Genomic DNA, 24137 nt, shown 5'->3' with positions numbered 1-24137 from the left:
ATCGAAAGCTTACAAAGTTTGGCATCCAACTTCTTTTCTGTTGGCAGATTACTGTAAACATACGAGAAAAGAACGTGCGTCCTTCAAATGAACTACGTAATGGAGTACTCAAGGTGAATTCTTTTGACAAAGATTGCGAGAGAAGTGGTTGGTTAGAACGAAAGTAACTTTGGGGGGCGTTGGGAATTTAATAAGCACATTCGAGATCACGTTACGTGGAATCGTAAAAGAAAAAAGGTGACATGATTTAGCTACCATTGATGTGATGCAACTTCCTGGTGTGGAAGGTCCATAGGATTCCCTAATCTTAAAAAGCAAAGCTGGGAATATAATATTTTTTTTTCATTATTGATAATGACTTTTGTAGGCTAAATAAAGTAGCTAACCTTTTTTGATATATCAGTTACATGATTAAGTCAATCCCTCTTAAGAAAAAAGGACACGATGAGTCTATGTATATATGGGGAATTGAACATAATCTCTCTCATGAGTTGAGCTATAATAGTGGGTGGGTTGATAATAGTATCCAAATCCCAAGCTCAACTTTAGTGACACAGGAGTTGTATATATCAACAAAAGCATGAGGACATGAGCTTGTGAGCAATTAGATAAGTAGGTATCATGCCTGGCAATGTGGATCTAAGACTATTCCAGGAAAGAGATTTATCCTCGGCATCTTAAAATGGAATAGGAAATGGGCAATCATGAAGTTGATATTTTATTCATCTCTTTTGGTTTGTCTGAGGAAGTTGCAGCATCAAATTAAAAAAAGAAAAGAAAAGCATTATAATGCAATCAAGGGGATGAGAAAGAGACCATTCATTTCCAATTATAGAGCAAAGCCCTCCCCCCACTGAGCTCCTCCCTCTCCTTGTCAGCTTGAAAACTACACATTAAGCTTCCTGTCTAATGCCACAGTAGTAGCTCAATTTGGTTGTCTACAGTAGAATCCTCTATGTCTCTTTGCATATGTTAGACAAAGACCAAGCTATTGCTATTACTAATACAACAGTGATACAACTAATACAAGAGGAACAACAACTAGGCCAAACACCATCAAGACAAGAACGAAGGAGAAGAAGAAGGAAGGATACAGAGTTCCCTCTGTTCACAACTACATAGACCAAAAATATTATAATGTAAAGAGAGAGAAAGTGAGAGAGATGCGAATTACTGGTGATGAGCAGAGGAAGCAGACGAGAACTTATTGTTACCTATGCCGTCGTGCTCCGCGTCGCCGCCGTGGATCCGAGCCGGGATGTGGAAGCCGGAGAAGTCGGCGTGGCCGGCGAACGTGACGAACCCGGCTGCCGACGGCTGGGACATAACCGCCGGCTGCGCCGCCATGGCGTCTAGCCAGGCGCGGACTGACGGCGAAGCACTGGACTGAAGGGATTCCCTGTGACTGTGAGCGAAGAAAGGACTTTGGTCGAACACCTGACGTTGCGGAGCGTTGAACACGAAATCTCCACCTCCGCCGCTGGTTTCTGCCACGTTCCACGAGGTCATCGGAGCGGAAGGGCCTTGGAACGACTGCAGAGAGAGGCGGAGGTCTTGGATGTGGCTACTGGTGCGGGACAAGATGTCAGGGGGGTAGCTCTGGTACGAGGGCTTGACCCCATCGGCAATGGCGTCCGAGTCGAGAGAAGGGTGTAGGAATCCGCCGTCGTTCGCGTAAGCATCGGGCGCGAAGTGTTCGACGTCGGACATGGGCTTCTTGCTCGCGGCGAGGTCCGCGAGGGGGACGGAAGAGTGGGGTGGGACCTCGTCGAGCTCGTCGATGGCGGCCTTGGCGTTCTTGATGAGCCAGTCGACGGCCTTGCTGGGGCGGTCGTAGCCGAGGCGGTCTTGGACGTCGTAGAATTGGATGGCGGTGTGCGCCGAGAGGCGGACGCGGCGGTCGCGGACGCCGCGGGCGGTGCGGACTTTGCTGTGCCGGTCTTTGCGGCCAGTGGACCGGACAATGTGACCCATCTGCACCTCTTGTTGTTGTTGGTGGTGGTGGTGGTTGTTCTCTGACATGGTAGATAGGATTAATTGCAGTTGTGGGCAAATCTTGTGACTATAAATCTCTTTAGCAGAGGGTAGATTTTGAATTGGGAGGCGGAGCCTGGACCCCCTTGTTGTCTACTTCCAGGATTAGTTGTAGAGCTGAGAGATCTTGGTGGTGATGATGGTGGGATATATTTAGCAGGGCTGCAGGCGAGCTACTATCCCACACCACCGACGTACGCCACCAGTGGCTAATCCTTCACCTCCAATAGCGGCATGTAATTTAATGCGAGAATTTAAGGATGCTATGTTATTTGCCTGAAGCTTGAGAGCCATCACATTCTGCAACAGTTTGCTGGGGGGGAGGAGGGAGTGGGAAGGAGTCAGATATAGCCATGGGAGCCACGCTTCTTGGTGTTATGTGTGTGAACTATTAGGAGAGGGCGAGTAGTGGTTTATAGAGAGAGAGAGAGAGAGAGAGAGAGAGAGAGAGAGGTGTGGGGACCTAAATAGGAGGAAGGAGGCGGAAGATGCTAAGGGGAGGGGTGGCGCAGACAGACAAGATTCAGAGCCAAAGATTTTGATGAGCTCAGCGGCTAAAGTCCACCTGCCAAATTTAATTGCAAGGGAAAAATTACATTCTACACCTTATGTTTGTAAGAACTGCAATTCACGTCCTACCTCTATAGTTTTCACTTTTCGAGTCATATGATCTTCAAACTTCTTTTTTTTTTCTCGGAGGCAAAATGATATCTACAGAGCACAAAGAAAAAAAAAATATATATATATATATATTATGTACAAAGTAAATTTTCCTCTTTTCAAAATGCAATACTAAAAAAGATAGGATGTCAACCGTAAAATTCGTACAAGTCCGGGGCGTGCAGCGTAATTCCCCTTCAATATACTCTTTGCAGAGATCGAGCCTTTTCCCATAGGCTCTGAGGCCTAGACAATGACACGTAAAACTTTCGGCTTCTAGGCTGTTTTTCTTTTCATCTTTGGCTCAAAAGAAAGAAGTTACTGTTTGTTTAAAATCTGTAATGTAGATTTATTCGTCAAATATACCCACCAGTGAGATAGGTAGATGAGATGCATGTGAGCAAGTATATGGCCGGGTACATTGAAGGATATGTACGGCACTGTTCTGGGCTTTAAAGGCCTTATCTGATATTACACTACCTTCCTTCCTTCCTTCCTTCCTTCCTTCCTTCCTTGCTGGGAGGAGGGAGGGAGTGGCAAATTACATCTTTCTTAATTTACTGTAAGACAAATTCTGAGCATGTCAAGGGCTGCTCTCTGAGCAATTAATAACCCCCCACTTGTGATGTTGTGCAACGATAAAGGCATCCTCTGCCACATTGTTCTGATGTCAATTGGCTTATTGTCACCCTCTGTCGCATTGTTCAAACTCACTATACAATTGCTGGGTTGATAGCCATCAGACATGAAAATTGATAGTGATTTTTCAACATAAAAAGAAGAAAAATAAGATAAAGATTTCAATAAGCACGTTGAAACAAAAATGCTGCCAATAATTGGCTGCCTTGTGCGTGACCATAATATTTGGATTCGAATTCAATACCGATGTTCGAATTAGTGTAGACGTACTATCAAATATATGATAGGTGTGACTACATTGATCGTGCAGAGCTGGTGGTCATGATCATGCCAACTCTGATAATGCAGGTTTAGATTGGTATCATATCAATCAATCACGCACATCTGACTACTCTAATTCTAATCATGCAAGTTCTTTATATTTAACTAGCACTTATCTGACATGTATACCATCTAAACTAAATAGATCGGTCGCACTAAATCCCATGTCCCTTCTTTTTTCCTTATATACGTAGGCTTTCTTTTTATCCTATTTTTTTATTTCTTTGCGTAAAAGCCATTAGTTTGGTATGCATAACTCTCCTCTATCCATTTTGATTTGGTTGAGCTTGGCCTGTCCATGCAGATCAAATTTGGTTGGCCAGTATCAAGTAAAACATCAGTTTCATTCACATCCAAGTCCGTATTTAGACAAGAAAAGGCAAACAAAACGAGGACCAAAGTTTCATCAATAACGTTCAAATCAAAGCATCTATTTCCTTACCACACTTGAAGGAGATGGTGTGCAATTGTGAAGTGGAACTCGATAGGGAGACATCACTGATGAGGCTTGCTTGGTGTAAAGTGAGAGCGATGGATATGCCAAATATGTGGCTAGGATTAGAGATCTATAAGTGATACCAATTAATATTACGATGGCTTAGCTTGTGAAAGGGAAAACCAATCCTTCAAAAAGCCTATTTCTTCACTAAATTCTTTTTTAATCAAATAATACGAAGTCTTTACTTAGAATCGAAGTCCAAAATTGATTACCTATAAGATTTTATCTAATTGCGTACCAGGTGATTCAGGTCGGTTTACATCTTCTTTAAAAAAATATATATTGTCGTCATTAAGTTGCAGATAGTGTCGTTTTCGGAAAGTCTACACGGAAGAATTTATACATCGCTCTCTTTCTAGAAGTGGTGCCATTGGTTGCCTAATTAAAGCTGCCACCGTTTACTACAACCAACAAAGTCATCGTTGACTTGGTCTGTCGTCATGCGTTTGGATACTTGCTTGATTGCTTTTGTTAAAATAAAAAGTATTAAATTATTCGTTATCTAACAGTTTAATCTTATCGAGTAGTTCTTAAATTAATATAATATTTAAGTGAGAGGTTATAGGTTAAAATCTCATTGTACTTATTTTTACTTGAAAATATTGAAATATAAAATCCTATTATACTCATCTTTTAACTTAAAAATATAAAACTTTACGTATTTGTCTATTAAAAAAACACTCTGATGCATTTTTTTTTTATACTGAACAAGGATATAATAACTCTTGGAATATCTAAAATTAATCGTGTGATAGTAATGTCATATATAATAATTTCTAATCAAATATCAAATTAAGAGGTTTATATTAAATAGACAACGTAGTTATTTATATTGGGGATTGGAGGATGAAAAATAAAGGGTACCATTCTTTTAGCCGGAGGTTTTAGAGTATTTTGTATCGTAATAATGCGTCATGATATAATTATTATTATTTAAAATATAACATATTTATCCAATTATCTTCGAATTCCTTTCTCGGTGGATGTAACACCGCTTTCATGCATTTTAATATTGGGAGGTCCACCATCAAGCCGCACTCATCAATGGTGTTCTGCGATCCTTCCAATCATTACATCCTCTCAAACTTTACTCACTTTATACCCGACAACAGCAATTTGCACTATAAATACCATTAAAATATAGTCATATCTAAAATTACTTTTTATCTCTTTTATATTTTTCTTATTAAACAGTATTATCTTAAAAATTTGTACGTCTTATCTAACTAATACGATAGGATACTTTAATTACTTTGGTGCTTAAATTTAACGTTAATTTTTAGTTATTACTCATCTTAGTTTCTGCACTAAATGCAAGGAGGATGTTATAACCTTACGAGATATAAAATACTATTATATATTTCTACTAACTCCTACTTGATGAAAAATATTAAACTATCTTAGAAAGAAATTTCTTTTCAACAGATCTCATCTATCGTAGTCTATTCTCCATGGTGCGTAAATCACCCAAATTTTATAAGTTGTGCTATCCCTTGTGTTTGAGTCATCTTTGGTTTTTTTTTAAAAAAAATCTCATTTTGGGGCTTGACATATAAACTGAGGTTCAATCCAGAAACAAAATTAATAATTGATGTTTTGATCGTTTAGGATAATGAACTAATAATATGTAGTTTCAACTATAAAGTCCTTGCAATAATTGGATTTTATATTTCATTATCTTCACTAGAAATGCCTTTGTTGTGAATTATTCCAAGAATTTTGTTACAATAATGAGCATTTCAAATTATAATTTTAATATCTTTAATTAGTATCTTAAGAAGCCGTAGTTAGTAATTATAAAATTATAAAATATAACTATGAGTTCCAAGAATTAATTTATGGAACCCAAAACTGAATTTTACAGTTGTTTTAAGATGAATGTTAACAAAATTCATTATTATATCTATTAGATTCATAAATATTATGTATTAGATTCATGAATCTTAACAATAGTCACACTTCAAATGTTAACTAGTTATGTCGATTAAAAAAAGTCTTAACACTTTCAACTGAAAAAAAAGAGAACTTAATAGTAATATTGTATTTATCTAGATGCTTTTTCTCATAAAATTTAAAAGTATTTTTAATACATAAAATGATACGAGAGAATAATATAAAGATAATGTATGGGTATTTTCAAAGATTCAATTGAATTGAAATGAATTCACCCGTAGCCAGAGGCATGTTTCCAAAGGGGTGGGGTAGGGCCCATGGCATGAGGCATCGCCAATTATTGTAAAAGGGGGAGAGAGGGCAAGAAAGGAGGCAGGAAAGAGACGCTAGGAGACAAAGGGAAGGAAATCTGAGAAAGATCCGGGGCGGAGTGCGACGTGCATGCGAGATGGAAGATCAAAATTGCAAGTTGGAGAGCGAGATCGAGATCGAGATCGAGAGCGAGAGCGGCCCCCCGAGAGGGACGTCTCGACTCCTCGCCTCGTGCCGGCGCCTCCATCCATCCCATCTGACGACCGAGAAGGCCCCCGAAAGAGAAAGAGAACGAGAGGCAAAAAAAAACAAGAGCGAAAGAGAGAGAGAGAGAGAGATCCAGGCAGAGCGACGCGCGGATCGATGAGACCGCCCCCACTCACAAACCCGACGAGCAGCAGCACGCCTAAACTAAAGTCATCCACCTTAATCAAATGGATTCTCTGCAAGTCAAATTGTCGTCGTTAACCCAAATAAACAAGCCATCTCGATGATAGTGTATTGGGTGGATAATGACACCAAAGCTCACTCTGTTAGCCAGTACACATGATTAGAACCAGGCGACCTAATTAGATTTAAGCTCAACTTGACACGACTCGAGTGGAAACAAAATGATTGTGCATCAATATCGAGTTCAATTAGACACCCCCCCTAGCTACTTGGATCATCTAGGGACTAGGGGGGGCAAGGAGGTAGGTCCAGCGAAAGTTTTGGACTATTTGGCAGTGAGATGCAAGCTTGAATAATGCATGATCCACTGTAGTACGGATGTACGGGGAGGGGGTGGCAATGATCAAAGCTTAATAAAGGCTGCATCTTTTGTACAATACCCAAAAAAAAAAAAAAAAAAAATTAGAGGAAAAAATATACAAGATTATTGCCGATTCGAGCTTCATTTAGAAAACATCCATTTGTTTTAAGATTATCTTTTCTTACATTAGTAAATACTAATATCAAATTTTAAATAGTAAACTAATTTTACTCTAGTTAAAAAATTATTTATTCAAATTAAATATGAACCTAATATTCTCACTAATCTTTATTTCATATATTTCATCTCTTTTGCCACCCACCGATACTTACAAGTAGATATTACTATACAACTATTGCATAAATAGTAATACATACTCGTCATATTAATGATCATAAATATCCATGGTATACATAAAAGAATAATTATATGCAGCCAATATATATATGTAGGGCATACTGATATAATATTTAGCCATTGCTTCATATATAAATAATATTAATATTAGTACGTACATTACATATATATATATATATATAAAGAATGTTAATATATACCTATTTTGTACATCTAGAATTATAATACATATATGGATGCATACATATTTAAAGGTATAATTTTAAGAATAAAAATCTATTCCTTAAATCTCAAGCAGCCTGGGCTTGCAGGCTGTCCACTTGTTAGAATAAATGATTGCCAAACCGATCAAATTGTCCCATGAGCATTTACTTTCATATTATTACGAATAAAAAAACGTGCTAGTGTTCATACTGGTCAATATAAGGTGCTCTCAAAGTTCTCAAGTTGCAACAACAAATTGGCATGCAGTTGCTTCTACTCATGGGTTTAAGGTGGGTCCGGCCGGCATCGCATGCTTAGACATCCTGCCACTTTGATCATCCCACCAAAAACTATTCAACCCCAACTATTTGCCATTATTATCATTTATATCCTATCATATGAATATTTATTATTTGATCCCTCCCTCCACCTCATCCTTAGACAAAGTTAAAATTAACTATAACCTTAAAGATTAATGTAATAGTACTTAAGATCAAATGATGGTTATTTAGACATTTTCATTTTTTAAATTAATGCAATATTTTTTTTATTATCTCATAGGCAAAATATAAGGGTTAAATAATAAATATTCATACAATAGGGCGTTTTTGACAAAATTTCCCCATTTTTTTTTTTCCCTAACAGTTAGCTGTTTGAATTGCCTACGTTGCTAGCTAGAGCTTGACATGCTATGGAGTAGTTTTCAAGATAATGGAAAGAAGAAGGTATCTTCTATAAAGCTTGGCCTGCCAGTGCCCAGTGGTGCAAAAGGTTCTTGGGCAAAAGCTTCTTTCTTTTTTTTTTTTCCCCCTTTTCTTTTCTCAGTAGAGACATATAGAGCTTTTGGGGAGTATAAAGATGCATGCAAAAAAAAAACATTCTGGATAAGCTATTTCTTTCTTCTTTTGTTGATGAGGAATAACTTGTAGATAAACTTTGCCATTGCATTCCAAGAAGTCGGTTGAAACTGCAAAATGGAAGATGATATCAAAACCATGGCAATTGGCATATGGGCTTGAAAATAATTTAATCGGCGTGGGCCGACCTAAGATGGGCCAATATTGGACGTCGCTAGACTCGGGCCCAATAGAGATTGATTTGAAGAGCTCATCGGACGGCTCTGCATGATAGGAAGAGCTCCGAGTGTTGACTCACCTTGCCCACCCTTTACCCATTAATACCCCCACAGTCTATCGCGATATTTGAGCGGGTGGGTCACGAAATGGGTCCAAGAATTGGGGCGAGGAAGGACATCGAACTAGGCCTTTTCCCGCCTCTTGGTCTATAAATATATAAAGCGGTGGAGGCTTCCGCTACAATCTTCTCTTGTTTCTTTCCCGGTTCTCTCTCTCACTCTCAAAACTCGACCTCGGCGCTTAGATCTCGGGGGAGGAAACAGAAGGCAAGATCTTCTCTCTCGCCCGATCGGTAGCAAAAAGGATCAAGCAACTACTGAGATCCATCGATTTCGTTTTCGTTTGATTCATTTTGGAATTGATCGATAATTTAATTTTTAGATCGTCTTCATACAGAGGTGCAACGTAGGTCGGTTGTACTTTCAATCTAGTTACGAATGTACCGATAGAAGATCTTGTGTAGAGCTCTCCGAGTACTAGCCCCTAGTCTAGAGCATAATCGAACTACTGTATCCTTGAATGCATTTGTATTGTTGCATTTAATTGCTATGTTGTTTCTATTTGAGGATGGATTGATTAAGAAATCCCTGTATATGCTTGATCTTCTCTCTCTATCTCTGATGTAGCTCATGATATGATTGATCGTTTGCATTTTGATCTATCTTTCACGGGATTAGAGGATCTATATAACGATTACGTGGAGGATTCTTTATCTGATTGGGTTGCCACGGGCTACGTGCTTTCTTGTTAAGTAGAAGAGCTATTCCTCGCTTTTCAGATACATTATTTCTCTATCCTTAGACCGTAACCATTTCCTCCAAACACGGGAAAGAGCAAGCACGATTGTCTTCTATAGTTGGAAGAATTGATTTACAAACAACTAATAGGTAAGCTAATTACTTCTTCAGAGCTTATTAATAGTACAGAATCAATGGGAGCCGGTAAGAGAAATTTGTCACATGATACTAGTTTTTTCATTTAGATATGTATACAGAATATAGCTGCTCGTGGATATTGCGAATTTTCATAAATGGCTCAATGCAGTGTCGGGTGATTGTATTCTGAAGTATTATAGCTTTTTTATCCATCTGAACATTACAATTAAGAAATTCCCTCTATTTTGTGAAATTCCATTTTTTGTGAAATGGTTTCTTTTCTGACATTTCTTTTTTGGGCCAATGCAGAGCAGAAACTGTTACTTTTGATTCATTAATGGCAGAATCAGAAAAGGGACCTGTATCAAGTGCTAATGTAAAGAAAAAAAGTGCATCATTTGGTATGATTATTCTACAGAACAATTATTCTTTGACAAAACTCGACCATCTTATGCTTGTAATTGCATGGGGTATTGTAGCTATTGAAAATTCAGAAATCATGCTTTACTGGACATATTTATATAATCCCCTGTGTACTGAAAGTTGGTCAAAGACTCAAAGTCATATTAAAATTGGTCATATGGAGAGTAAGATTGTTGCTTAGTAATTTTCTTTCTCTTTGCATAATGCATTGAGAATCTTTTTCCCATTGAACAAGGTTAATTTCTGTAATATCTATGTTAGTAAAACTGATATTTTCTTCCTACATTGAGTAGATGAAGATTTTGGGGAGGATTTTCTTATCCCATGGAAATCATCGAAATTGGGAAAGGATGCAATTGACTTTGATGTCGGAGCAGTTTCCAGAAATGGCAAAAAAATCTACTTCAACAAATTGTGAGTTGATATTCTCTGCAACAATTTTGATTTTCTATAATGAACTCTGGATGGAAGAATATCACCTTCTTGCCAAAGAATCTTAACATTACCCCCTCAGGGATGACTTTGAGCTTGGTGGTGACTTTGACAAGATATCATCCTTTAAGATGGATATGTCTGATCTGGATTTGTCTAGCCCACTCATGAAAACTGAGAAGCCTAATGAGACATCATGCAAAGAACTTGTTCTAGGAAAGAAAGAACCAAGGAAAGAGAACTTCTCCTTTACATTTGATTTTAACGAGTAAGTTTATTACCTCAATACTCTTTTCATTCTTTGAGCAATGTACTGAATCTTTTGATTGAACTGTGAGAAAATCATAAACAATTCTACTGAAATCCAGTATGAGAAAATTTTGCTGCTCTTTTTTCTGAGGCTGATGGCTTGTAGCGAACAGCCCCTTATGAAAGAAACTGAAAGCAGCCTTTGCTTTGGTATTTAAGTTAAGTAGTTATGGCGAAGAGCCCCAAAGTTGTTAACAGCTTTATTTTGTGTTCATTAAGGTTGAGTATGTTTGGCCTTGATCCAAAGCTGGTAACTAAAGAAGATGAGGTCAGTAAACCCATGGATGATGCCAGGACTGATGGTTCTGTTAAGCATGATAAGGATCTTTTATCAAGAAGTAATTCAGTCATTAAAATTGATATAGTTGAAAGTGACCAAATGCATACATTACCAAAGAAAGCAAGTATGGACACTTCAAGACCTACCCATTTGATTGAGCAAGATACTGTAAGGAGTGATGACCCTTCGACTTCTTCCAATCTGAGCTGTGATGATATGTGTTGTGAAGCACATATATCTCCTGACAGACATACTCCTATGACAGAAGAAAATGTAGAAGATAAAAGGTTTAGTGAAATGCATGGAAAGACAGCAGATGATTCACTCCCTGCAAGGCAATTTTCTGAAAAAACTGCTCAAGACTTTTCTCTGTTATCTGTATCTTGTGATGATTTAGTACAGTCAACACTTCCAAATATGCACAAAGTGGTTTCTGCATCAGAACCTGGTAAGGCTAATTTAGGCAGGGAACAAGATAATTGCATGCGATCAATTGCTAGTTTGCAATCCAGGAACTCCAGCCCTGTAAATTCGTATCATTCAAGAGGTTGGCAGTCAGCGTACAAATCAGAATCAGCAAGTATCAGTAATGAATTTCAGAAAGACGAAAGGAACAAGAGACAGATTGGTAGAAGTGGTTCTCTTGAATCAACTGAACATAGAGAAGATCTTGCAAACACTTCAGCTAGAGAATTCTCACACGGAATTTCTCGTGGAACCAAGAATGAAGGAGAGAAGCAAAATTCAAACCCAAAACTTCTTCCATCGCCACTGCACAGGTTAGTTACCAAGGGAAAATCTAGGGTACTAAGAAATGGTTTTCCTATTCAGTGGATTCGTCTTATATTTTTTTATTTTTTAACATGAGTTGATTTTTTTAAACATTAAAACATTATGTTGGGCTTTTGTTGTTTCTGTGACACAAATGCTTGTGAATCACAAACCTGCTAATTCGCAAATTGTAATTGTTTTTTTGAACCCTTTGTTGCTATTTCTCTGGGGCCTTCCTTTTTTGTTTTGTTTAGAGAGCTATAAAGTAGTATATGTTCCCACAATGTTTTCCTAACTTCAGTTTATAATGCTTTATCCAGAGATTTTGTCCAGGTTAAGTCCAAACATCCCTAATGTCAAATCCTCTTGGTATATCGGTAAATAAAATAACCTCAACCAAATCCATCATTAACTTCAAAGCAACTCTTTGGAGTGGATCTGAATTCTACAGTTAGGAAAAAGTAATTGACTTATATAGTGATTAATTAAAGCTGCATCAGTAGTTTAATCTTGTTGACTTGCCTTCTGTTACCCAGGGAAGCTAGGCAAAGTGATGAGCAAGCTGAAAATAAAAACAAGGGTTTGTTGATGTCAGTTAACAAACCTGCAAAACAAGGGGCACCAGATGTCATCAGAACTGAAAGCAAGAATCTTAGCTCTAGGTAAGTTGGCTAATTATCTGGCCGTTAATTTAACTGGTTGCAAATTTAAGGTTTGAATCAACTGGCAATTTAGTCTTTAGCCTGAGGTTTTTTTTTTATCCATGTCAAAGTAACTTATCCCTCAACTTAGAAAGTTTTTATAGTACAAATAGTACATCTCTTGACATGTTAAACTTAATGAACTATAGACTTACCTCTTATTTATATTATCAATTGGAGTGAAATCAAAGTGGAAGTTGATGCTTATGTGATACACAATTTGGTCGTTTGTTGTATTGATTATATTATAAGATCTTGACATTTTCTTTCTTCCTTGATCTCTTATATGTGTAATTTGTCATCCCATCATTTTTTTTCAAGCTTTCATATATTTTTCATTTTACCTTGCTTTAAAATAAATTCATCTCTTTGTTCTCCTTTATTTAGTTAAATTTACTTCCTTCAGTAACTTGACTCACTGGTATTCTCCAAGTGATGTCTTTGTTGATTGAGTTTTAAGTTTTATTTGGTTTATTTTTTGTGAATTAAATTTCATATATTAATATGTAGTTTCTCGTTTAATGGTCATAATATCTATCATGTTTTGCATTGCACTTTGGCCTTGCAGTTTCCATCTCCAGTTGTCAAACTTGGTCGGGCCAACTATCACAAGTAGCACAAATAGGAATCTCACGCATAACATTATCCCAAACCGTAAATTTATGAAAAGTTCCAGGAGTGTTTCTTCTGAACTGCAAGGTACTTCTCCTAAAGATGGAAAACAAGCACTTCTTTCTAGCTTGGCAGCCTTAAGGTAGGGTATATGCATCATTATTCCTCCAAATAATTTACATTGCAAGATTGATATTAAGGAAGATAGTTTGTGAATAATATATTTTCTCATTGGAGGGTAAGAAAATTGAATGGCAACAACTCAAGTTCTGGTGTGCAGCAAGGAACAAAACCGAAAGAAGTACTAGAGGGAAACAAAGGAGCCCCTCTAAGAATGATATCTGGTGTGACCAACTCTGCTATCAAAAAGCATGCATTGTTAAGCCCACCTTTGAAGCGAAAGACTGCTGAGGTCATCAGTATTTTGCATTTTTTTATATTAAATCCATATCAGAACACTGGAAAATATCTGTACTTTTATTTTCACTATTGAAGCAATATCAGGATACTACAATGTAAATATAATTTCATAAGGTTTGAATCATGATTGTTTCCTTTTTTTGGCTTGCACTGGATAGAGAAAAAACAAAGAAGAAGGATCCCATATAGCTGACCTCAGATAGTTAGGACTTGGGAGTAAGGCAGGAAGGTTTGATGGTGGTTGTATTATTTCTTGCTTTACTGTCTTTTCTCTGTTTGAAGCATCCTAGATAAGAAAGTTTTTAGTTTTTAAAGGTGTGTATGAGTGCACAAAATGGGACTTCCGATCCTACAAAATTTTTATCTTTTAGCAAATAAATGATCAAAAGAGTGGAGGGAGAGTAGAATTTTGGAGCGTGGGGGAGAAATACAGTTGCCAATTAGGTTATTCTGCAGGCTGTCTCCTGTGTCTTATATCTGTTCTTGGGATATTGTAGTGGATCATAAGTGACATGTTTTATTCTTGTTAGTTTGCCTTCCAGGTCATTAAATTATTAAACCACACAATGGTCACTTGCTTGATAATCTGATCCTTTTATTGTAAGCCAAATATAGAAGCTTTGTGATAGTAATCTTTTTCTTACTTTCGTATGTCCATATCAGAGACTGACATGCTTATTTAAGCAATTTCTAGAATAGTATTAACGAGTGGGAGTTTTGTTGTGATAATTATTTACCTATTTTGATGTACTTGTTTGCCATTTCAGTTCCTTGGGATAAGTCGTGCAATTCTCTTCTGAGGCATTCTGATATTTGAAATCAATATTTGTAGTATTGGTACAATCTTGTACATATTGCAGCAAGACTGATAGGCTTCCTGTGCAAATTTATTAGTGGCGTACCGTATTTGTTAAATCAATTTATCTTTTTCAGGACTCGGTTCCAGAGTCAGATGCTCTAAACCCGATGAAGTTTATCATGAAGTGTCCTACTAAAAGAAGGTTGTCTTGTTTTGTCAAATATATAGGAGAAGGAGAATAATGGTATTCCGTTTTGACTTTTGACAGATTTATTGTAATATTATGCAGAATGTCACCAGAAATTGCCACAAGGTCTACCAATGAAATGGTATCACTCAATATTATCCCAGAATCATATGAAAGATACCTTCATTGCAAATTATGCTTTTCTTTCCCTCTCTTTGTTCGGAACACCATGTTCTTTAGTTTGTTGAAAGGAGAGACAGTTGGCATCTCCCCGGACTGGGACAGGAACAGCCTTTGGGCTTTCCTGTTTACACATATGGTTAAGGCTGCCCACTTTGGCGGATCGTTACTGCAAATTATGCTTCTTAAAATGGAAATGTTATACCGGTTGATTCCTATTGCTGCATCTAACTTGTTTTGCCTCCTGTTTAGGTTCTGGGTGGTGAAACTGCAGAAGCTTTTGATATAATTCCCTTCAATAGCTCACATGAAAATGGAAGCTTATTGGACTTTGAAGTGCCAATACTTGTAGAAAATGATGAAAATGTGGAAAAAGCTGAAGCTTGCACGAGAGAGCTTGATGACGTGAGTACATTCATACTTCACAAATCATATTGGTTAGCTGTTTCAGTACTCGTGGAGGAATATCCTCAAATCCAGTACAACTAACGGCAATATGATCTATTGATCTAATAGCTCTTGTTTTGTCATAGGATAAGTGAAAGAGGTTAATTCATGACATATGAGATCTAGAGAATTATTTTCTTGAGTACTGATTAGGATATTCAACTACATTATTCAAACGTACTTGTCAACAAATTTTCCTAGATGTTAGCATCATTGAGTATAAAATTACAATGCTTCTTATTTGAATACCTCACTTAGGCTCACTATAAAACGGAAAAGAACAATTTACATGGTCTCCTAGTTTTCTGTGCTTTTCTTTTTTTGGTTATCTACAATGATTTTCTTTTCCCCTTTAGTAGCAGAGGTGGTCTAACTTCTAAGACCTGTCTGTATGAGATTTAGGACTCCCATCAATGGATTTCTCTGTAGTCAGATTTCTGTAACCCTCACTGCAATATCTCCATGCTCCTTGGGTTTCATATCTGTGGTGCACGTCTAGGAGGAATCAACAAAATTTATGTTTCTGTACCTATTCTAGTAGGTCTGGCCTCTTGGGCTATAGAAAAAAAAAATAAAGATTGAGAAACTCATATTTTATATTAGTTGAACTCATTACTATGAGATATTATTTCATCATAATTCTTGACATATTTTTTGTTTCTTAATATGGTTGATTATATTTAATTGATTAAATTCCATGTTTGATTTTAGGAGAATTTGTTAAGATTCTTTCACTAATAAAATAATGCTTCAAGTTGTCTCCTCTTATTCGACTGATAACCGTTGGTTGTGCTCTCAGCTTTGGCTTATTTAAAAAATAGAACCTCAGAGTGACAATGTTATTGGCCAGAAATATATGGGTGGAGGAAAATGCATAATGATTAGTTGGGACTACAAGGATTTACTTATTTTTGTTGTTGCAAAATGAATATGGATTACTCGGTGTTCAGAAAGAATTAGATAGCAAAAAGCACAAGTATTTACATATTTGTATTGTGAAATTTGTGAATCCTGCGATCACTTGCTTGCACCTGCACCCGCATGCACAATCATAGGTGACAAAATTTAGTGACCAGTTGTAAGTGGCAAAAACGTTATGGGTCATCAAATCTCTTCTTTTAATACTATCAACTCATAGTTCTCAAAGGACACTAAGATTGTAATCAGTCTAGTTTTTCCAGATATGCAGCATGCTGAAAAGGAAAAATGAAGAAGCTAAAGAATTACTTGTTCGTGCTATGGTGAACAACAACGCGCTGTTGATGCTGAATCATCCCATGTTTGAAGAGAAGATATCCTTTGAAATTTTGGCTGCACTTGAGCATTACGATTTTCTGGATAGAGATTAAACTTGTGAAATCCTTGACCAACATAACATCGGGGTTCTTCAGAGGTTTGCTACCAGCCTGCGCTCCAAGTATTCCATCTGAACAAATGCTTATCTTTTACAGTGTAAGCTCTAATCTGCTTATATCCATACTGCAACTTGCACTAACTGACATGGCCAGATTGACAATCTATTATTACTACTACGAAAACTGAAACTATTATGATTGCTTACTCGAACAAAAAGCTAATTTCTGCATATAATAGCAATTCGTTAAAGATTAGTATGATATCAAATTGGTTTTGTTTAAAACAACTATGGTTCGTGCCACAGGCACGAACCACTGGCACGGCACGGCATGGCACGTGTCGCGGTACTTCACTTGCCGACCGTGCTGTAAGAGGAGAAGAAAAAAAAAATTGAGATACTCACCTTTGTTGTCCCCAATCGCCGCTCGCTGCTTGATTTCTCTCTCTCGATCTCATCTTTTCCCTTGAGCTAGGGCACCTGACGCACTCGGGTGACAGCTATGGCGACAGTGAACGGCAACGGGTAGCTTGACGGCGAGCGGCGAAACTATTAGGAAGGATGCCGTGCGGCACCCCTCGTGCCATGTGCCGGTACGCTGTCGACACGGCTGAATATCGGTATCAGTTGCTGAAAAAAATGACACATATTGGCTGCTCTATCGACGATTTAATTATCAAACAAAATTTTAATTGCATAAGATTCTAAAAGATATGCAAAATGCAAGAAAAATCCTACAAAGTCAGTAAACGACATAAAAGAAGAAAATTAAATTACTCATATAAAGAATGTAGATACTCAAAGCCACCTTTGGAAGGTGGCCGCGTCCACCTCTGCTGGCGAAAAGGTTGAGAGGGGAGAGAAAAGAAATTGCCTTGGCCTCCCAGTTTATGGAGAAGGCAATAAGCACCTTTCACATAACAAGTTTTCTCTTCTATTCATGGAGCTGCAACTTGTCATTTGAACCAAGTCTTTTGGATTTTGATTTTCGTTGTCCTGTACCGATATTTATCTGCTGAAATGATGCTTACATGCACAGAAGTAAGTTACTTTTGCATGATGCATTTTGGTCAGAGAGATTCTCATTGAATAATACATTGGTTTGAGTAATATTCATATGCTGTTGACGTTTTTCATGTAGTTCTCACACGAAATACGTGCAATATCATCATTAGTTTTAGGGCTATAACTTTCCTTCTAGGGAGTTGTTTCTAGACAAAAAAATGAGGTTTCATCTATCTTAAATTGAGCTAGTTGTGGCCTCAGTACTTTCCGAAAGAATTATAAACAACAGACTGACCAGTAGTGCCCATCAACTTTGCATAGAAAAATCTAGTAAATCCATAGTTTTTTGGCAATATACTGTTTTGCTGACTGTGATGAACACCATACAAGAATTCTCAATGTTTTTACACCAAACATAATTAAAATGAAAATTTACTTTTTTCTGTTTCTTTCTCAGATGAAACTTGGTGATTTTTATAGTTCACTGTTCCCTAGATGGTCCAGGAATGATAAGTCATGATCCGTGTCTTGTTTGGTGACTTTGCATTATATTGCTGATATCACGTTGACATAGTAACATAGTTTAGATTGAACTATATAATCCAATGATGATTTTATGTTGCAATTCGTTGAAATATGCTGACATTAGTTTATCTTGATAAATTGATTCTACTATGATGTAATGTGCATGAATGTTAATGATATAACTACACCCATAATTGTAACAGGCCTAATCGGGTGACATGGACAAAAAACTAACTCGTTCCTGATTTGAAGGTATGCTTAAACACTTGCATAAGGTTGAGCACATGTTTTAGTACATAAGTGAGCTATCAATTCTGCTATAGTTCAAAATAGTCCTGGCCCATCTGAATTTGAAGCTCCGTTTAGCATAATGAGATGAATTCCAACTATCAGTTCTGTCCCTTAATGTTAGATTTACTGACATACAATGGCCAATAACTATGAGTAGATACTAGGATGTGAAGCCAATTTAGATGCTGTATGATCATATGATTCCTTTCTCATTTAACTTGGATTCAACTTGCTTACATACGTGATTAACTAGAGAATTTATGAAAGAAAGGTAAGCACATTATTTTGTAATCAGGATTACTTTTGATTTTTCCTATGGGCTTGTCATGAGTAAAGTTTTTATTTGAAAGTTGAAACTAATCTGATCTGCTTAAGATTGTCTTGGTGTTTTTGATGTCCGGTGATCTTTTGTCCTGTTTTTTTTAATATTTAGTGATCTTGTCAAACCATTCTTTTGGCTCGGTATGCTTTTTAGTATAACTATCTAAGCTCTCTGAATTAGGTTTAGTAGTTTTAGAGGAGATAAATATTCGGACATGAATGGTTATTTCTTAAAAAAGGAAAAAAAAAGGGACATGAATGGTTATGAAGAGTCCAATTTTAGTCAGTGTTGAGATGAGTTTCTGCAATCGTTCTACAATACAGGGTGTATTCAATGAAGTGGGAGGTAAAGGTGCCTTGAACTTGCAATTAAGAAGATTAGGCTAGATTTCTTTCAATTGGAGGAAACTGGAAAAGTCGGGATTCTATAAGCAGTCTTAAACTGAATTTTTTTGTGCCCACTTTTGATACCTTTCTCAACGTAGTGCGGGGATCTATTAGTATTGTGGTGAAAATGCTAACTAGCGTCGGAACACAATCTGCCCGCCTTCGGTTGCAAGGACGGTTTGTGCGCTTTTTCTTTTTCTTCTCTTTGTCCTTTTCGATGGAGTCAAACCATTAGTAGGAAGCCCGCAATATTTAGTTTCTTGGAGATCGTAGTCATCTTTCTAGGGGCTTTGCGAGTTTTTCGCAGCCCTGATCCTAACCCCATTAAAAATTAACATTAGTATAAGAGAGCTTATTCTTGTATAACTTTTTTTCTATTTTTATATAAATTAGTATAATTGATATCACATAAAGTTGAAATGATAGTTTAACAAATAATTAAAATATAATTCATAATTGATAAATGAGGAGAGAATAGAGGAGAAAAAAAAAGAGACTGAGATAATAGCTAATTAAAGTGATGCACTTTTTACAAATAAAATAATTATTAAATATAAATTATTGGATAGAAGATAGAGAGAAAATAGAAGTAGATATTACTATACTAATATTGAGATTGGTGGTTGTTTATTTAATATGACACTCTCAGGCTCTTAGTCACAATACAATAGAAGCGAGTTAAGCAAGGGTAATTGGCTCAGTCTATATCCAGTATCTTTCTAAAACTGCTTACATATTTTGGATGTATTCCAGGAACTTTAATGTCAATTTTATCTGGCTATAACCCGTATATATTATGTACCGTTGTACGTACAAGAAAACAAGATAGAGAAAATGAAAGGAAAATAAAATACTGGAGGACAATATGCTTGTATGCTAGTTTTCGCACTCAGAAGCTGCTCCCTTTTTTTTTTTTTTTTTTCTAGTCTTCCTCCTGTTGGAAGATAATCCGATCAATTGATGCGCGGATAAGTGGGTTTCGTGGTGGCTCCATAACGTAGATTTTCCATCACAACAAAAAGATATAGCGTCGTGAAAAAGGGTGGGCCTTTTCGTATGTATGCCATTTTATGTCTTTTATCTTTTATATATAAATAATATAAACTTTTAGCTTTCGTTCACATGTAAAATAAGAATAAGTTTATTATAGAATAAGCATCATTATTCTGGTATCGTAACTATATCTTATTTTATTCTAGTATAGTAATTTATCATTCTCTCTCATCTTATTCTATTCAATTTTAAAAAAATAATATAATAATAACTCATAATTACTATTTTGCCTTTAGATTAGATAATAATTAATTATAAATTACCTCAGTTATAGTTGTGATTCTCTCTTTCTCTCCACTATTTTTCTATTAAGTATCGGTTATCTCAGCTATAGTTTATTTTTTTTCCTCTCATCTATCTTATTTTTTGAATTTTAAACATCTCACCTACAGTTGAGATTTTTTTTTGAACTAGTAAATTCTGCAAAAATTAAAAAATAATATTAAGCTCTCACACTTTATTCACAGTGCGGGCTTATAACTTTACATTACATTGTAGTGCGAGCTTATAACATCGCATTACACCGTAGTATAGGCTTATAACTTTGCATTAATTCGCAGTGTCTATTCATTTATTTTAGTATATGATTATTTTATATAGAGTGAAGATTTATAACATCGCATTACTTTATAGTTTTCTTTTATATCCTCTAATGCATTGTTATTTTAGTGCGGGCTTAACCCTAAATTCTAAATCCCCTGCAATGGCCTTTTTATTAGTACATAGTTATTTTATATAAAGAGTGCAAGATTATTTTTGCAGTGCGAGCTTATTACTCTATATTATCCCGCAGTGTATAGTTATTTATTTATAATATGGGTATATAGAGTATTTTAAGTCCATAGTTTTAATAAAACAAAATATTATTTTAGAAAAAATATTATTTACTACTATTTTTTAACATACAGTTAAGAGTATTTTTTTCATTGGATTTAAACTATCACTAATTCTCAGTACAATTATTTTATTTTAATATTAACTTTATATCACATTAAATGTAATTACTATACCTTATACTAGTATTGAACAAAATATTACAATAACTTATACTAGTATTAGTCATCTTCTTCTACTATTAAAAATTAGATTATTTATGTTTATTCTATCCTTATTCTATAAGTGAAATGGGGCTAAGAGTATTATTATTCAAAGATGTCTTTAGCCTTCATCTTATCTAGTATTTTTCCTAAATTTTATTTTCGTCTATATGTTACTCTTAAAATAATACGAGCTGTCATCGTATCTTTCCCTACCATTCTAACTATCACGACTCGTTTCTGCTTTGATGAAATTTCTAGGCTTTTTTAGACATTTGAGGGCTATACATCATAATCACTAAAGATTATGAGTATATGAAAGGTATGCTGAGTTCGCGTCCTACTCAACGTCGACACGTTGCATAGTCAATGCTGAATTTGACTTGGTGTAAGTACAGAGTTTTCCGTGATAAGAAGCGTTGACGGAGAGCATTTTCTCTAGAAAGGTAAGAGTAATGGAGGATCAAGCAGATACGAATACGACAATGGAAAGGATACTCTGTTCAGTGAAAACTTAACTTTCCTTAATTTTCTTCTGATTGGTTCTCGTGGCCGTTATAAGCTGTATGGTTGGCAGTGTCGGCATTATAAACCAAGTATACCTAGATAGAAATAAGCTACGATTTGAATATTAGATTTCCGCATCTTAATAGTCCTTAAACTAATGAACAGAGCTCAGTTGAGAGATGTATTTAAGCTAGAGGTTGGATGCCAGACTCTTACACATTGGAGTAGTCATTGGCCTACAAAGCAAGCACGAAAATGGGGAGAGTGTCCATTACATGTTTGGTATGCATCATCTTAATCCTCACTTCCGTTCCGATCATGGAGTCGCGAATGCTAGAAGAAAAGAATCAGGTCGGGGGACTTCCTAACTCTAAGGGTGGAGAGACCGTAGAGGGGGGAGCGGTCGAGTCTAAGAGGTTGAGCCCTGGAGGACCAGATCCTCAGCATCACTGAGTGGCATCCCCCGTAGAGTATGGATGTGTTTCATGTGTGGAAGTGAAGAGAGGAGTGTGTTACGCTATTGCTGTTGGTAGTCTAGTGGTGTTGTTTTCTCTGCAAAGTGTGTCCTATTTGCCTTAGGTTTATGTAATGTTTTGGATAGTGTGCTAATACCGAGGCAAAGGAATAAAGTCCAGATAAAGGTGTTCTGGTACCCTTTTCATCTCATTCCTTTTTTTAAGTAATGGTACTTTAGCACATGTTTCTTATTTTCAAGCTTAAGATGATCAAAAATGCATGGTCAAAACAGAGCTGAATGCAACGACAAAATTAATATACGAGATGGCCATAAGTATCTTATAAAGAAGTAGTAAGTTTCACGGGAGATTTGCCAGTGGGCATAATACTTCAGGGACATACAATATTCATTATCTTGTAGGAAAGAAGTTATAATTATTCTTCTCTAACAATTATCGCTTAATTTATCGGTATCAATATACACAAGCACGCAAAAGAATTTACTGACTTCACAAAACCTACGATAACCGATCGATTAAGGAGAAATGTGAGCTTTTTCTTTAGGAAATGGAGCAATATATATTGCTATTGGAAACGAAGATTCAAATATATTCTGCTAATTTTGGCCGAGTCCTACTACTCACGGACAGTAGCCTTTATGGATAATAATTGAGTTTGGGTATGACCTAAAATGAAGGCAATTACTTTTATTAACCTTAGTTTAATAAGATATCAAAAGAACCTTGGAAACATCCTTACCACTGAAACGGGTGGAAAGTATCCATATAAATTTTTATAACCGAAGTAATTAATAAATGATTTATCCTCCATAGTACATAAAGAAGAAGAAATATACCCATCACAACTAACGAGGCCTAGACGGTTGATATATCCAAATCCCAAACTGTAGTTTATGCATGCAGGTGAATGCGTACGTAGGATAAGGTAGCTCTTCGTTCATTCTTTTGACGGATAGAGTCGTAGGTTAGGCGGTTAAGGATAAGCATATTGCTTAAGTTGACTAATATAAGATAAGTGGATAAGATCTGCGGCAACCCTAGATGAAATAAACTACATCTAAGTCGGTTCGAGCTATGAATAATCCAAATGCGGAGAACATTAGCTTCAAAAAATGTCAGTTTGTGACCATGTTCGTTCTAATTTAATGGTCGGCCCAAGATGAAGTTACGGTGGAGTAGGTACAATGGCGGCCGAAGAAGAGCTTTTAACCAAACAAGCTCATCTTTTACCCAAATAAATCACACCCTACATTTAATATTTAATATCAGAAGAACATGTCTATCTTAATTATTCTTATCAGTCAAATGTTGAATTTATTAGTGTTGTACTTTTAGATGGGCTCAATGTACTTAAAAATGCTGACAAATTAAAAGAAAAATAATTAATAGTTTATCGTTTTACATTTTAATCATAAAATATAAAAAATACCTATGCATAACCATTGTCTGAAATAAAATAGGCTTCTTTAATTTTGAAATTTTAAATTTTTTTTTATCTATTTCTTTTTGCTGAGACTTCTAGGCGTTTTTATCTTAAAAGTAAAGACATTAGTTTCAAACAAAGTCCGGGGCGAATCTAATTTAAGCCAAAGTTTTAAACGAGAGCTTAATTCAAGCCTATTTCTTACTTTAAGCTTACTTTAAGCTTAGTCTAATGCAAACCTTATTCAAGTTGGTCAGATCAAGCTTAATTTAGGCTTGATTAAAGCTTAAATTAAACAAGGATTATAGACCACTAAATCTTTTGATACGATGCTCACAAATTATTCGTAATATAAAATAATATTTATATGTAGTAATTTGGATTTTATTAAGCATGAGTTGAGTCAAGGCGAGATTAATTTGGCAGCCCCATAGACATGTTTAAGGATCTAAAATTGTAGAAGCTTCATCCAAAGCAATTATGAGATAGATGCCCATGGGCTGGGCCTAATATATT

The 24137-nt window shown here is 36.2% G+C and overlaps 2 protein-coding genes and 1 non-coding gene across 3 annotated transcripts; 2 read left to right on the top strand and 1 right to left on the bottom strand.

Annotated features, from left to right (window-relative positions):
* Positions 1-832: 832 nt before the first annotated feature.
* Positions 833-2434, bottom strand: LOC140764207 (transcription factor TCP4-like). The gene has a single exon (XM_073102647.1). It carries the CDS (start codon positions 2020-2022, stop codon positions 1171-1173), a length of 852 nt encoding a protein of 283 aa, XP_072958748.1. The 5' UTR covers positions 2023-2434; the 3' UTR covers positions 833-1170.
* Positions 2435-9737: 7303 nt separating this feature from the next.
* On the top strand, positions 9738-16591 carry LOC140759721 (uncharacterized protein At4g18490). The gene is made up of 14 exons (XM_073096356.1): positions 9738-9747; positions 9851-9872; positions 9991-10082; positions 10398-10518; positions 10619-10804; positions 11065-11904; positions 12433-12558; positions 13166-13351; positions 13447-13680; positions 14490-14508; positions 14563-14630; positions 14718-14757; positions 15048-15200; positions 16424-16591. Exons 1-14 carry the CDS (start codon positions 9738-9740, stop codon positions 16589-16591), a joined length of 2265 nt encoding a protein of 754 aa, XP_072952457.1.
* LOC140767836 (U6atac minor spliceosomal RNA) lies at positions 14853-14976 on the top strand. The gene has a single exon (XR_012105628.1). It is a non-coding gene; the product is annotated as a U6atac minor spliceosomal RNA (small nuclear RNA).
* Positions 16592-24137: the final 7546 nt, after the last annotated feature.

Source organism: Typha angustifolia, chromosome 1 (assembly GCF_048772165.1).
Source record: "Typha angustifolia cultivar Huaian chromosome 1, ASM4877216v1, whole genome shotgun sequence".
Classification (NCBI taxonomy): Eukaryota; Viridiplantae; Streptophyta; class Magnoliopsida; order Poales; family Typhaceae; genus Typha; species Typha angustifolia.
The sequence above is the reverse complement of the archived record's forward strand: the minus strand, read 5'-3'. Positions and strand labels throughout refer to the sequence as shown.